Below are 15534 nucleotides of genomic sequence, written 5' to 3'. Positions count from 1 at the left end.
AACAGTTACTCTTCATATCACAAAGTAGTTCTTTATAATGCTAAAAATGAATATGTCAGGAGTAAAAAATCACATATTTTAAATATGCTGCACGTCTGCTTTGTAGTTCTTTTCACTGACTGCAACTGAATGCACAACAGTAGCACTGAATAACATTATGATACAATGGGCACTATTCATGAACTGCCACTAAGCACAGTGCTATGCTTGTTCACAAAGACGTCCTCAAAATCATGCAGAATGATAAATGCCAGTCAGGCAGTTTGAAAAGAGTGCCCTATATGTTCTGCTTTTTGAAAAATGCTTCTAAGACAATGCTAACATTGCCAGAAAGACTTGCAGGACACAACATGCAGGCTCAAAAGCATCCTCTTACAGAGAGAGTACAAAAACCAGTACTTTTCTTCAACGGGGTAGGCGATGAGACACACACACACACACACACACACACACACACAGATAGACACACACACAGACATTCCCTCTGGGGCACTTTCCTCCACAGGGATCCATCGGGGAGGCTTGGCTCTTTTATGAACATAATGCATTATTAAGCACCTAAAACATCTCCAGAGCCTTTGTTTATTGCTGCTTTTATTAATCACCGGAGCATAATCTCAGCCCGCCCAGAGAGCCTTCATCCCTCTCTCCACTCTCACTAATGCCCTGCCACAACAATTTACAGGAAAAAAAAAAGATGTCTCAGAGTGCCCTGCTCTGATGTGTTCACATTCCCCGACGGTAAATAAACCAAAAGGCAAATCCTTTCCAGCCCATGGAGGCGGCCATGATGTCGCTCTGTACCAGGCGGGCAGGCGCTACAGATGGGGCTGACCCTTAAAACACAACGCAGTACCACCGGTCACCACCAGCCAGCACTGTTGCACAAAAGTTCAGAAGGCTGGGGCCGGCTGAGGGCTTCTGTCTGCAGGCTGGTGGCCTAAACTGGCTGGCACAAATCACCGCCTCCAGCCACGGCCTCCTACCTGTGGGGTGCGAGATAGGCGGAAAGAGAGAGAGAAGGGGGCCTTACCGGTGGGACGAGAATAAAGTGACAGAGCGGCAAACATCCGCAGAGCATGGCTCAGGGCGTTGCCGCCAGCGACAGCCCTGTCTGGTCTCTACAGGTTGGCACTACAACAAAAGGCGGCGTTCCAAAGAGCTCTGACTGACAGGGCACCCCCATCCCTCTTTTCTTTAAAACGAGAGCGAGCTGAAGAGTCGCCTCAAAATGGAAACCGCGGCGCCGCGGGTTAGAGAGATGGCACCGCACAAAACACAAGAGAGAAACAGGAGAGGGAGGGTGGAATAAAAAAAAAATAAAATAAGCATTAGAACCTTTTACGGAACAACTGCAAGGTGTAATTACAACGTCGGCATATGGGCCGCCATCACAAGGTGAGCTGTGATGTTCCCAACTCTGCAAAACCAATTAGCGAGGCCTGAGCTTCCTGCTGCTGGATCTAAAAGCGCCATGACTTAAACAGCATGGGACCTGAACACTCCCTGAAAGTGCATAGCACGATGGTGACAAAACAGAAACCAGGATTTATGCATATTGAACTGTTACACCTGAACCATACAGCCGAAGCTCCAGAATCCCTACAACAAACATCCTTTTTATTCAGTAAATTGTACGAATTTTATTGTTTCAGGAACTGCATGACTTAATAGATGGAGGGGATCTGACGACAGCTTTAATGGGTCAGCGGGCCCTACAGTTGTGGATCTCCCCTTTTTCTAACTCAGTTAAGACTGTGATTGTGGTAACTTCTTCAAATATTATGCACTGCTTACATGGTTCTGCTTACTGGGGTTAGAATCTTGCACGTGACTATTGGCTGGCATGTATGTTATATAAAATTGATTATTTTGTTTTTCTACTTTGATCGTACACTCATGCTGCATTCATAAAAACGGTCATGTTCCACATGCTGTTCAACAGACGTGTGAAAAGAGATTGTACTTAATTATACTCGATTGAGATTGTATTGTTGTATTGCTGACATGGAGGGAAACATTCATACAAGAAAACTAGAACAAAATGGAGAGAGGGAGAGAGAGACAGAGGGAGAGAGAGAGAAAGAGAGAGAGAGATCAGGAAGGGAGCCATCAAGATTTTCTGTTGACATCAGCCATAGTGCATGAGAGCGAGCTGGAGAGATATTAGCGAGAGGAGACTCAGAAATAAGCATCAGCATTTCTAGTCATGTGCCGTCGTCTCCTCCCGCCCGCCGCCTCCGTCCCTCTCTCCTTTCCCCCCTGCTCGCTCCCTCAAGTGGAGGAATACACAGATAAACCCCATCAATACCTTACAAGTTATGACAGGATAAACAACCGACACTCAAGGGCCCTTTTCTGTCATTTTCCCAACCCCGTCTTCCCCGCTTCGGTCTCTGAAGCACCTGCACAAGACACACGTCCCTCTGTGGGTGACATATGCTGCTGATAACAGACTTCTTGTCTGTGGGCTATGGGTCAGATATCAGCAGGAAGCTCAAAACTCCGCAGCCTCGCGGGTTCCCAGTACAGAGGGCCAGAGCCTGGGAGCAGGGCACGGCCTCAGCCGAATCGAGAACATACTGGAACAGACATTTGGAAGAATTGGTGCAAGCTGGGCCAATAAATAGTAATAACAGCATTAAGATTAACGAGGGCGGCATGTAAAGAATACTTGTGTCTGTCAGCGGATTAAAAAAGCATGAGCAACTGGCAACTTGAGTGTGAATGTGTGTGTGTGTGTGTGTGTGTGTGTTTGTGTGTGAGAGAGCGCAAGCAATACAGGGACAGGAGCCAAATCACTGTCCTTTAATGCACCTGGATGGGCCATTTCTAAGGGCGGGGGGGTGACCTTGCACAGTGTGAGAGGGTCGCTTATGAATAGACTGCACATACAGGAAGCCCTTCTCACAGATGGCAGATTCCATCAGAGGTCAGTGGAGATCTCCCAGTCAGCTAACACCACACACTGAGATCATGGGGACGTTTTTCTTTTGTTGTTGTTTGTAGTCAAATACTGCCCAGGTTGAGCGGGATTGATTTTGCTGATGGTTTCATAGAGATATTGATATATCACTTGTAAAACATTATTTAAAACTTAATTAATGACCTGATTAAGCGCTATTATGTAATTAAGTTATTTGGTGCCATAACAAATTAAAAAAAAAAAAGATTTCGTTTATGTGACTGTTCTTTGAGGGAGATGAGTGAGACATCTCACTATAGGACACCCCCCTCCGATTCAATCACACCCTCAGGATTGGCCGGATGGTGCAGCCACTGACCCGGCCTCCTCATAATAAATCCCCCTGCACAAATACGGTTCCTCATTCCAGAAATCAGCTCTTCCTCGCAGAATGCGAGTGGGCCATTCTGGTGAGATGTCTCACTCAGAGAGGCGGGGTTACAACTATAACCTGTAATTCTCTTTTGGTCAACTCACTGGACATCTCACTATGAGATTTACATTTACATTTACACAATTTATTAAACACTCTCATCTGTTTCATAGGCAAATGTATTACCCACTAGGCTACTACCACCCCTAGATATAGATATAGAAATAGATATAGAGATGTAGGAAGCACCCAACTGCATGTGCACATGAAAATGCGCTTCTATTAAGACACGCCCAGGATTGCATGTGCCAGTGTGAAAGTCACATCCAGGCTGTAGAACCTTGAAAAGGAAGCCTGAGGAATACACGTCTGCCCCATACACATACCAAAGGTTTGACACACATTCTCATTCAATGTGTTTTCTTTCTTTTAATGACCATTTACATTGGCAGATTCTCACTGAAGGCATCAAAACTATGAATGAACACATGTGGAGTTAAGTGGAGACCTGGCCTCCACAGTCACCAGACCTGAACCCCATTGAGATGGTTTGGGGTGAGCTGGACTGCAGAGTGAAGGTAAAGGGGTCAACAAGTGTTAAAAACCTCTGGGAACTCCTTCAAGACTGTTGGAAAACCATTTAAGTTGACGACCTCTTGAAGCTCATCGAGAGAATGCCAAGAGTGTGCAAAGCAGTAATCAGAGCAAAGGGCGGCTATTTTGAAGAAACTAGAACATAAAACATGTTTTCATGTATTTCACCTTTTCTTGTTAAGTACATAACTCCACATGTGTTCATTCATAGTTTTGACGCCTTCAGTGAGAATCTACCAACGTAAATGGTCATGAAAATAAAGAAAACACATTGAATAATAAGGTGAGTCCAAACTTTTGGTCTGTACTGTATATACACATCTGCCACATACACACCCCTAAACCGCTCCATGCCTTGGGTGGATTCAACACTAGGGGTATCGAAATTTATCTTGCTGCAGACATGGACGATTCTGCATCGAAGCAGTGCAGAACATGATGGAATATATCATAATGACGTTGCTTGGCGACTTTTTGGTGGCTGGTAGTGAACCTGGCTGCCTGATCTGAGTACAGTGCCACTCCCGGTAGGAGTAACACATTCGAAAATTAATGCCATACACCGGCGTTCACTAAATGCTGTTTAATGCTCATCATTTAATGCAAATATGGGTGGGGCATGTGGGTACCTGAGTGACCCACACATTTTGATGTGTGAACATGGGTTTGAGTCGGGTTGGACAACCACACACACAACAAACAAAAGCAAAGAATACCATATATAAAACAGCATTTCTGAGATTTCAACATTTAAAATCCTTATCGTCTTATCCATACACACCCTGTCTGCCTCATTAATTTTCCAAAATAGCATCTGTGATTTCTTGCAGTTATTGAAAATGGAGTTGAAAAAAAAAGTGAACAAAGAGGAAAATACTGAATTTGCCAGTGTTAATGGTAACTTGACATGGCAATAATCTCTTTCTTAAAGGTAGGCTATCTGATGTGGTGAATGGATTTTAATTTAGGTCCGGGTATTTATCCATAGCGAGTTGGATCGGGTGGAGAATTCTATTACCTTTACTGTCGGAAAACAAGTTGGAAGCATGGGTGTTGGAAGTTGGAAGAGTGGGTGTTGGTTGACAAAATCGGACTGGTGCAGTGCATTAAAAATGACTCCGTGTGTGAAAGGGGAGTTCACGGTGAAGAAAATCACTGAGTGGCACACCAGCAAGCCAGGCTATTCTTTGGTGTTGCATGTTTGGTACTCCCAAGACCCAAGTTCAAGGCCAGATGGAGTGATTGCTTACTTCTTTGACAACACGTGCAGAAGCAAATTCCAAATAACCAAACGTATTTACGTGTAACAGATGGAGGGAGTATTTACACCACATAACTGTCCAACCAATCTACACTGCCGATGGCAAAACAAAGCTATGTAAAATGAAATGGATACATTAAAACATCAGCAAATGTCAGTGTAATCACAGAAACCGATATGAAATGTTAAATCTATCAACCAGCTTGGCACTGTGGAACCATTAATGGTCCCCTGACATGAAAATTTCACTTTGTGAAATTATTTAACATTAATACAAGTTCCCCTAGCCTGTTTATGGTCATGCAGTGGCTAGAAATGGCGATAGGTGTAAAGAGCGCTTTGGCCATTCTGCTTCACCGTACATTTTTTTATTCTGGAAAACCGCTTACATGACTTCCAGTCTGCAGCAAACATTGTGGATAGGCTTCTCTTCTCGTCCCGCCTCTCTCCTCCTCATTAGCATTTAAAACGGTGCATCGTGGGGAAACCTCATTGTGGGACTGGATCAAACTGGCTGTGATTCTGCACTATGGCTGAATTTCAGAAAGAAACTTCAGATACAGTATTAGGGGACGACTAAAACTGATATTACTTCTTAAGCACCATTCTGGGCCACCTACTGCCCCTACATAGATAGGATGGCTTAAATGCACAGATCACATTTAGTTTGTTGCATCATGTGCTGTCCTGTGGTGTTTTAAGATTAAGCAAAAGGAAAACACCAAAATCATTACAAGCACCACAAGAGAGAGGGAATGTCCGGCCTCTGCTCTTATGTTCCAAGAAGCACCCTGCCACCCACTCCACCCTGCAAACAGGTTGCATCTGCTGGCCAGTGCTGCTAATAATGCCCAGGACTGGGCAAGAAGGTCAGGCTGGTTTTGATCAAGCATGATGAAGCATCAGAGTTCTTCCAGTTGCTTATCCCAAATGGCTTTAAATAATAATGCTGGCTTACTTCAGTTAAACTTCATTTAGTTTCATGTCTTGTGTCATTTCATACCACATACAATAAAAGATTATTCAGCAGTTGTGTAAGGGTTGTAAGTCTTTTTCTGTTATGTTGTAACCAAATTTACAGCACCACTGTTAACACGGCCGCCATTCTGATCTACCAGCAGCAGACGTGGCAGTGTCAACTCCCCCAGCATGAAAGCACATCGGCACATTTTATTCATGGTCGGCAAAGTCTGTCAGGACAAAGGAACAGGTACAGAAGAACATTTATTTCAGAATTCCGGTCCGTGTGGGTCAACCAAGACCTTTGTTCATCATCCAAATAGCTCAGCACTAGCAGGCATGAATTTGTCACTCTTCAAAAAAAAAAAAAAAAGAGTGGCAAAGGACACACAGGAACACACTCTTCTTACAGCTCATATTTGAGATATTCCATGGTCTGTTGTATTATTTTTATTTTATTCATTTTTTCTTTCTAGAAGCCACTCCACTCTGCTATTACTTTAGCTCGTTGATAAGTGGAGCTATAGGTCAGAAAATCAAAACGAATAAATCTTCAAAGGAAGACATTTCTCATAAAAAAAAAAACAAGTCCATTCAAAAGTGCGCTTCAAGCACCAAGACATCAAGGAGACCTTTAAAAGTCAGCCTCTCTATCACCGTCTCGGCGCCTTACATTATAACACATTCAGCCAATCAGTAAACAGCCGTCTCTGGCCTTGTCAGGAGTGCCTGTGTGATGCGGTGCGAAGCAGACGGGGCTCCATTTCGTGATCCCATCGCGCCCGATGTCTCTCTTTCTCCCTCTCCTTTCTTGTGCTTTCAGTTCCTCACTTCTCGGCAGAGATTGTGCTTTCGGTGCCTCTTTAAACTCAGCCTTTCTCTCTCGCTGTGTGTGCATTTCTTCACCTCTCACTCTCTCTCTCTCTCTCTCTCTCTCTCTCTCAGCCTCGCTCTCCCTGCTGGCCTCATCAAGCAGATGAGGCCAGCAGGGCCTCACACACACACACACACACACACACACACACACACACACACACACACATATGCACACATATGCACACATGCCACAGTTAGGTTTTAATTAGCCCTTTCTGCAATCAGCACAGAGCCTCTACCCACAAGAGGCTGTTCACCCATCTCTCCCATTCACAATTAACACACCTCCCATACACACACCTACCCAACCACACACCCAGACTCACAGGCAAATGCACCACGTGTCTGGTAGCGCTGTTATGCTTGGCTAATGATGAAATTATTGCCCATATTGCTACCCTATGCTGTAACTGCTGCATAATATAAAGTCAGTATGTGTGTGTGTGTGTGTGTGTGTGTGTGTGTGTGTGTGTGTGTGGTTTCAGGCGAGTCTTGATCAGGGCGACCGCCCGGCCAGTGATCCACTCACCCGGGGCCTCGATCAGCTGTTTGTAGACTCCCAGGAACGCCGACTCGGCCTCCTTGCTGCGCTGGCTCAGAGCTACCACCTGCAGGAGAGAGAGAGGAGAGAGAGAGAGAGAGAGAGAGAGAGAGAGAGAGAGATCAGACAACCGCCACCCAGTACAGCATCAGGAAGCAGTGCCTTACGCTTTCTATCAACTGTCATCAAAAAGAAGCACGTCTGAACTGGAGGCGAATGTGGCCATCTGTCTCACACCGAGACAGGAAAACAACCTGCATTCTGTCAAAAAAAGGCGACCCCGCCTCCAACCGCAGGGGTCACGTAAGCTGTTTTGGTTGCAATACATAAAACACAAAATATTAAGCCTGTCAGCCTAAACCTGTTTAAATTTAAAAGACAGAGACAAGTATCGGAAAGATGAGGGTTTGGTCAACATCCTGCAGCTTGTGAACAAAATGGCCCTGAACTACTATGTGCATTTAAATATTTTCATCTGGTCAGACGCGTCCAGTCACATCTCTTCCCCACACAAGAAGAAGAACAGCGCACAACTGTGTTAATTGCGTCCATTTATTTGAAGATGGTTAACGTCTTCTTTTCCACAGCCCTACAAAATACACATGCAACCAAACAGCAGGCAATGCAGCAATACGATGCTGCGGTAAATATGGGTATACCGTCACAGGAAAAATAGGACAAGGACGAGCTGCAGCCGTCTACGCAGAGATCGAAGGCAAGGTTACAGAAAGCGACTGCACGTGATAGGGTGCACTCGGGCTCGCGAGCCGCCACCGCTATTCCCCTCTCCACAGGTGATGCAAACCAATTAACAATTCATTAGAAGAGACCAAAAAAGGAATTAGCCGCCACCTGGCCCCATCGAGAGGGCACCTGTGCTGATGGATATGTGGGTTAGAGGGCCGGGAACCGCAACGCGCGGCCAGCGAAATGAGGCAGCGGCCAAAAATCAAAGGGCTAAGCAGCCCCATATGGCCGAGCACTACAAAAACCCATTCGTTCCTGCAAAATGTTAGTGAATGCCACTCATAGTCTTTGTGCCATACTGCAATAAAAATTACATAATTTTTTTCCCTTCAGAAACGTTCACTGAGAATCAGAATTGCCTATTTTGTACTTACACGTAATGTTTACATCATCTATCGCTCCAGGATTCTTCATTAGGGTTACTTTGGCCGATAGTTGCGGCCTAAAATTCCAGATTTCACCGCAACTTTTAAAAAAAAATTGCAAAGCATGTTGCAATATTTCAAGGTGGTTTTTTTTCCATTTGCAGCAGCAAGTGAAAATTTTTAGCGTAAAAAGTTGCAATCTGCATATCCATTATATAGTGTCTATCATATGTTTAATTTTGAAATCGTCTAACTGAAAATGATGTGAATGTTTTTTTACATAAATTCATGCGGGTGTGTAAATAGAAGCATAGCATACATTTATATATTACCATAAATCTCATGAGATGGCAGCTTGTGGCAGTCAATTCAGTCCCTGTGTGGTGCAGTGGGTTCAGCCCTGACCTGTGCATGGTTCGAGTAGGGCTGGTACACATTTTAACTCTGTGTTGTGCCTTAGAGACTTCAAAACTAGTGACTTGTATTACACAGTGAGACAAACAGTTGCGACCTGGGTACAGGTCGCAACTGAAAGGCTGCACTGAACTCACGGGGCGTGGCCGAATTTACATTAGCAATATAAAGTATAGTAACTCATGAATAGCCAGTTTCGGGATGGATGGATAGATAGATAGACAGATAAACAAAACAAAAGCAACTGCACAACCTTTTCCCCACTCACAGTACTTAGTCAAGGCTGGTCGTATGAAGGGCCTGTAGCTTTAAGAGGCATCAGCTTCAGACACATGCTTGTGGGGTAGACGGTCCCCACATGTCTCCCCTTTTCAATGGAAATAAAATCAGAATTTATTGCATTTCACTGGGATCAATTAATAATCAATTTGTGTTAAGCGTAATAGCGTTTGCAGCCTCAGATCAGCCGAATGAGATTTAACAGTGAATTCTTCACATCACGGCACAGAGGATTCAGATCGGTCAAGATGGATGATCATCAGAGCGCATTTATCGTGGGCTGACAGTAACACGCAACTGCGAAACACTGACAGCCAATCCACACATTTTTTTTTTAAAAGGTGGAAAAAAGCTGACGGGAAATGGGCATGAAAAATGAGCATGTTGATCAGATAAGACCCCTGATTCAGCTGAGAGGCCTGCTGCGCTCCCCAGAGGAGCATAACGACAGCTTCATGTTTAAAGAAATCTCCGAAAGATCAAGAACAGGCCTCCCATCACTGCAGCGGCGCGCTGCCCAATGGAGCTCATGGAAAATGGAAAGCCTCTAGACCAATCAATACAGATACAATAGTCTCCAGCTCACGCTGTCTGAAAGCGCCTGTGTGTGTGTGTATGTGTGTGTGTGGACATAATTTCCAGGACATAATGTTGAATTGCTTCATCAGCACTGAAGCAATCATGTGTCCTGGACAAACAAATGACCACGGTGTCTGCATTTATGTGTGTGTAATCATAAATAAACTTTGATCTTTTTTGTCTGCATCACACCAGTAAAACCATTAAAGGTTCTGGAAATCGCTGCTGTTGGACAGTGTTGCCAGATTCAACAGAAAAACCAAAAGAATCTCACACAATATATATAATGTACAACCGGAACCCACCCAATCTGGCCACAGTAGAAGAGTTTTATCCTTTTTGCAGCTTTGCTCTTCTTTAATTTATAAAAAAAAAATTATAATATTGGCATTTTTTTGACAAGTAGCTTAGAAATTAACAGAACTGACTCTAATGATAGAAATCAGTGTTTGTTTGGGATAAAAGTTTGGGATAAACTTTTAAATCAGTGAGAACATTTTTTCAAATAAATCAGAATGTACACTGCCCTTCCAGTCACCGCCTGTATTTTAAAGGTCCAAATTTAATTACTACCATGGCCATGCATCAAGCAAATAACTAAGGAGAGCACCGAAATGGGTTAAGATGCATTATTAAAACCTGGAAGAATAGTGGAGAGCCCTCATGAATGCAGAGTGCAAATCACTTTTGGAATGTCAGATGAAGACAAATCATAGACAATTGGCAGCAGAACTCTTTAATAGCTTTAATAGTGAAAGTAAAAGTAATTCCACGTGCAATATGCTTCACAAACGTAAAAGGGCCGGAATGAAGAAAGCCGCTTGCTATTAAGTTTCTGCAACTGGTCTGGGCCCCACAGCGCAACGTGGCAGTAAAATGAAGTCGGCTGACTACCACAAAATACTGAATGACCGGGCGCCACAGGCATAATTCAACATGACAATGACAGGACTCGCTGTCTTCTTTTTGCGAAAGAATGATTCAGGGAGCATCACACATGGATTGGTTCTTATCAAAAAATAATAATACTGAATGAAACACTTATTCCAAGGAACACGCACCTACGGACGGTTACGAGTCAGCAATTTGCCTAGTGTGCATGCCTTTGGACGGAGGGAGGAAACCAGAGGAACCCGTACCAGCACAGGGCGAGCGAACAAATCTCACGACTCGCAACCTTGGAGGTGTGAGAACAAAAACAATATTGCACTTGAAAAGAAAACTTTTTTACAGTTTACACAAGGACCACCTCAGTGCTGACAAATTAGTCAAGCACCTCAACAACATGCAGGATCATATGAAGTGAAAGGAGGGGGGATGAAAGAGCGCTTTCAGAGTTAAACCCATGTCCATGGCATTTCGTTTATGGCTTTCAGTTTGGGTGAAAGGCATCCTTGATGCGGTTTAACATACAGGAGCCTTTGTTCGTAAATGAGACGCATTCAGGGAGCAGAATGCTGCAATGTACTTGAGTTCATAGCTGCGCTATGTGGCGTGTTGAATGAAATCAGCCCGTTTGAAGGTCCCCTCAAAAAAGGCAAGATCTCTCCCTTAGTACAAGTATAATGTTTACTTCAACCGGAGCAACAAGTTAATGGAAGGCTTACAATGAGAAGGCCAAAGGAAAACTAAATAGATGTAGAGAGATGGATGTGAAGTATTTGTGAAGAATGCGATCTTTTCTGTGCGAAGGTGAAAAAAGAAGAAGAAGAAAGCATGCTCACTGGCCACTTTATTAGAAACGCCTACCCTGCGGCTTCTTTTTGTATAAACTCTGTGGAACAGTACAGTCCACCGCGTCAAGTACAACTTTTTCCAGCCGTCCTTCGGCCCTCCGGCGCGCCACTCTCAAACCAAGCAGTGGTGCCTAAATAAAATTCCAGACGCAATGCAATAAACCTGCCACAGGTTTAGGGTCTAAATATCAGCACCAGAAGGACAAGTGACACTTTCATTTTTAATCAGTATAGATGTAATTTGGAATTAGGCTGTTGATTTAGCCTATTAGCCATTATTATTTTAAACTCTGTGATGTTTCACTGTTGAATGTTAGCAAAGGCTAATTGTCACTGTAGCTTGTACCTTATACAATGACAACACAATCTCACATAGTTTGGCTTGGAATTTACATTCCAATAACCTTTGTCTGTGAAACACTGTTTTTCACCATTGCTATTTTGTACGACTCACGAATACCACTGAGCACCTTCTAATTTATGGGACTTGTGGGACTAATGAAGGTTTTTATCTCCCTAATCCATCCAAGTATGACAACTTTAGCTGAAGGTTGTCAACCCAGCACACTGGCCCACTAACTCTGCTCCAGAAGCGGGGCTCCTTGTTTCCTACAGCAATAAGAGCCGCTGGAAGGGGCTTTCGGCTGTGCCACCACTGTATTATTGGTTCTGTGTGAGAGAAGTAGAAAGGATGCCTTTCGTCTGTTTCACTTAACATCTAATGCATGCACGTACTAACGCACAGGGGGCCTAGAACAAGAGGGAAGCTGATGATGAGGATAATGATGTCAGAGATGTGCGAGTCTCTCTCTCTCCTTCTCTCTGTGTGTAAGCGTGTGAACTTAACACGCTCAGTTTTTTAGACTGACAACAGCACTTTTGGCCCCTCCATCACCCCCATAACAAGGAAACGCAGAGATCACCTCAACAATCACGCCATTTGCCTGCCTGCAGCAGCCAGGAGAGACATCAATCACATGCCGCTCGTGCTCACTGGCATTTGTATGCATGGCCTTCCATCCATGTCCCCCTCCCGCACAAGGACCTGGCTCCCCTGGTACAATAATCCTGCCCTGCCCAACAGTTTGGGATTAACCACAGGCAGATTACACAGGTCATCCTACCCCACAGCTCTCAAACAATGCACCTCACGCAACTAAAGTGTCATAATCAGAATAGTAGGAGCTGTATTCTCGTTTCATCCTGCTGAAACCCGCAAATTAGCCTTTACTAATGTCCCCACCAATCAGAGAAGTCAAGGACTATCACGGGCCAACGGAGCTCAATGTGTGGCGGGGTGGTTAAAAAATATACTTCTATCGTACTTTTGTCTGATGTTCATGTGACTGTGGTAGGCACCTCTACAACAAGGATGAGACAAACTTCACCCAAGCACCTCTACCCACTGAAGGGATGCAGCCAATCGGGGAGAAGGGCCACATGTGACATGGTGAGCCTGTCCATGTGTTCAGGTTTTTTTCCACCAGCCACCCCCACTCATAATCATTTTAATGGAGTTTTTCCAAATAACAACAACAGCCTGACATTTTAAGCAAACTGTGTTATTTCCATAGAAGGAAAGATGTCAGACCTCCCCAAGTCATGTATTTTTTTGTTGTTGTTGTAGAATGTAGGATTCTCCCCTTTCCCTTACACAATACCCCACACCACATAATAACCTGTTTGAGTCAGGTAAAGAAATAAAAGAAAAGCAGGACCATTACATTGCTGAAGACTTGGTCAACGTTGGACATTTGGTTTTTAAGTCCTTTTAAGTATAAGTCATTTCTTACTGATACTGATATGAGACAGCAACTCACATCAGTACGAACAATCCGGGCCGGTTCTGCAGCAGGGTACCTTTCCAGAGGGAGGCCATGCTGCTAAAGTGGTCCGCCCAGAATAGCAGCGAGAACAGGAGAGCGGGACACTGGAACCGAGGGACCATTCAGTCACCAAGTCTGCGTGGGCCAAAGCACTTTAAATCTATAACATTTAGTCTATAAGGTCAAAAACACGTGTGTGTGTATGTGTGTGTGTGTGTGAGTGTCTGGTGGCATGTGTGTGTGGGTTGAGAAGACATGCCAAGAACACACACACACACAGACAATCAATAATGGAATCTTGATGGAAAGAGTACTTCTAAGAAAAAGAGAACATGACAGAGAGATGAAGTGTGAGATAGAGAGACAGAGAAAAAGTGGCTCCCATAAAAGACTGCAATTAGCAATTATGCAGTCATCAATTACAATTATCACAACTGGTGATTACGCAATTATCACTTTGAATCACCATTTTTACCCAGGCTCCCCAACCACGGCTGCATTTGGGCTTTTGAGAGCGAGCGATCAGCGGGGCGGGTAGTTGTGTGTGTGTGTGTGTGTGTGTGTGAGATTGTGTACATGTGGGGAGGGTGTCGTGTGTGTCTGGCGGTGGGCGTGGGTGGGCTGTGTATGTGTTCTGTTGGTGATTTGTCATTGAATGGAAACAGGCAGATCAATGTACATGCATTTGGTTAAAGGGTGTAGTCTGTAGAGGAACAGCACAGAAAGTGTGTGTTGGTTCTTATTACTCACTGCTGGCTGCAGTTTAAAAAAACAGTCAGGAAGGAGCTTGATCCAAAGGTCAACACACATTCTAGGGTATCCCTTCGCTATGGCCACTGTACTACAATACATAATAATATGTTCACTATAATGAACGAGTCAGAGGCAAAAAAGCCAACAAGAAGCAGAGTCCATTATTTTCTGAGTCCATAATTTTCACCGCAAAGCTGCTTATTATAATATAATCATTATGTAAATGGTAGCTAATTCATTGTCAGTGTACGTCTTCATACTTTAACGTAATAATAATGATACAATATATCAATATATACAATATAATATCAATATATACAATATAATTTTATTTTGACATTTGCTTGATTAAAGCATATTGCAGCTACTTGTTCAGTTCATGAGGAATATTTGATATTACTCCCCATTACTCCATTGGAACACATGTGTGTATGTGTATGTCTTCTTCTATTATTCTCCGAGCAGCAATGCAATATATATCTCCATCTATAGACTTTTGCTGGTAGCAGATAATTCATTACTTTACACAGTTGGGACAGACCAACAGCCGGTTCTTGTAGCAGATCTTTATATATCATTTTTTAAACTAACATTTAAGTATATAATCATCTTAAGTATATATCACGGCATCCCTTCCTGGCTATACAGCACCACTGCTGTCCTCCACACTTTGACTGATCACGGCTCGGCTGCACAGCAGGGCATCTCGGCAGCAGCGGCCCTTCAATAACAGCAGCTGGGGGGTTTCTGCTGTGGCAGACTGTAGCGATGTGTTATTTACTGGGCGTGCTGAAAAAGAAAGGAGGGGGCTGGTGGAGATGTGGCAGGGGGTGTGATGTGAAATTGGAATAGAGAGCTGCTTTATTCCGCGTTCCCAACCTTTATCCCGCCTGCTTTTCAGTGAGCCGGAGTATCAGCCGGCAGGGGAGAGAGAGAGAGAGCGAGGGATACCGAGCAGACGTGAGGAAAGATGAAGTGGTGAACAGTGAGTGATGACTTACTGAAGGATAGTGATCAGGTGAGCTCACACCTTTACATGTACACACATTTGTCGAGATTATACACACACTCCTGATGTGAGAACAGCTGGGGACAATGACACATGCACACACACACACAGAGCCATCCCCTCTGTTTCAGCATGAGCGACTGCGTTTGAAGTGGATTTTATTCTGGGCGACACCCGGCGCTGCATGCCGCTGCTGTCTCGGAGGCCCCAGTGAAATGAGCAGTCGGAGTCCTGACACACATCTAGTCCTCGCGTC

The 15534-nt window shown here is 44.2% G+C and overlaps 1 protein-coding gene across 8 annotated transcripts in view; it reads right to left on the bottom strand.

The window, feature by feature from the left end:
* The window catches only part of cux2b (cut-like homeobox 2b), a 112275-nt gene that overhangs the window by 25278 nt on the left and 71463 nt on the right, over positions 1-15534 (bottom strand). For all 8 annotated transcript variants that reach the window (XM_028995332.1, XM_028995333.1, XM_028995335.1 and 5 more), the window contains exon 4: positions 7559-7637. In XM_028995332.1, the coding sequence (XP_028851165.1) occupies positions 7559-7637 (79 nt within the window). The remainder of the gene's footprint in view (positions 1-7558; positions 7638-15534) is intronic.

Source organism: Denticeps clupeoides, chromosome 11, assembly GCF_900700375.1.
Source record: "Denticeps clupeoides chromosome 11, fDenClu1.1, whole genome shotgun sequence".
In the NCBI taxonomy this organism is placed as follows: Eukaryota; Metazoa; Chordata; class Actinopteri; order Clupeiformes; family Denticipitidae; genus Denticeps; species Denticeps clupeoides.
This window is presented reverse-complemented; position numbering and strand designations above follow the sequence as displayed.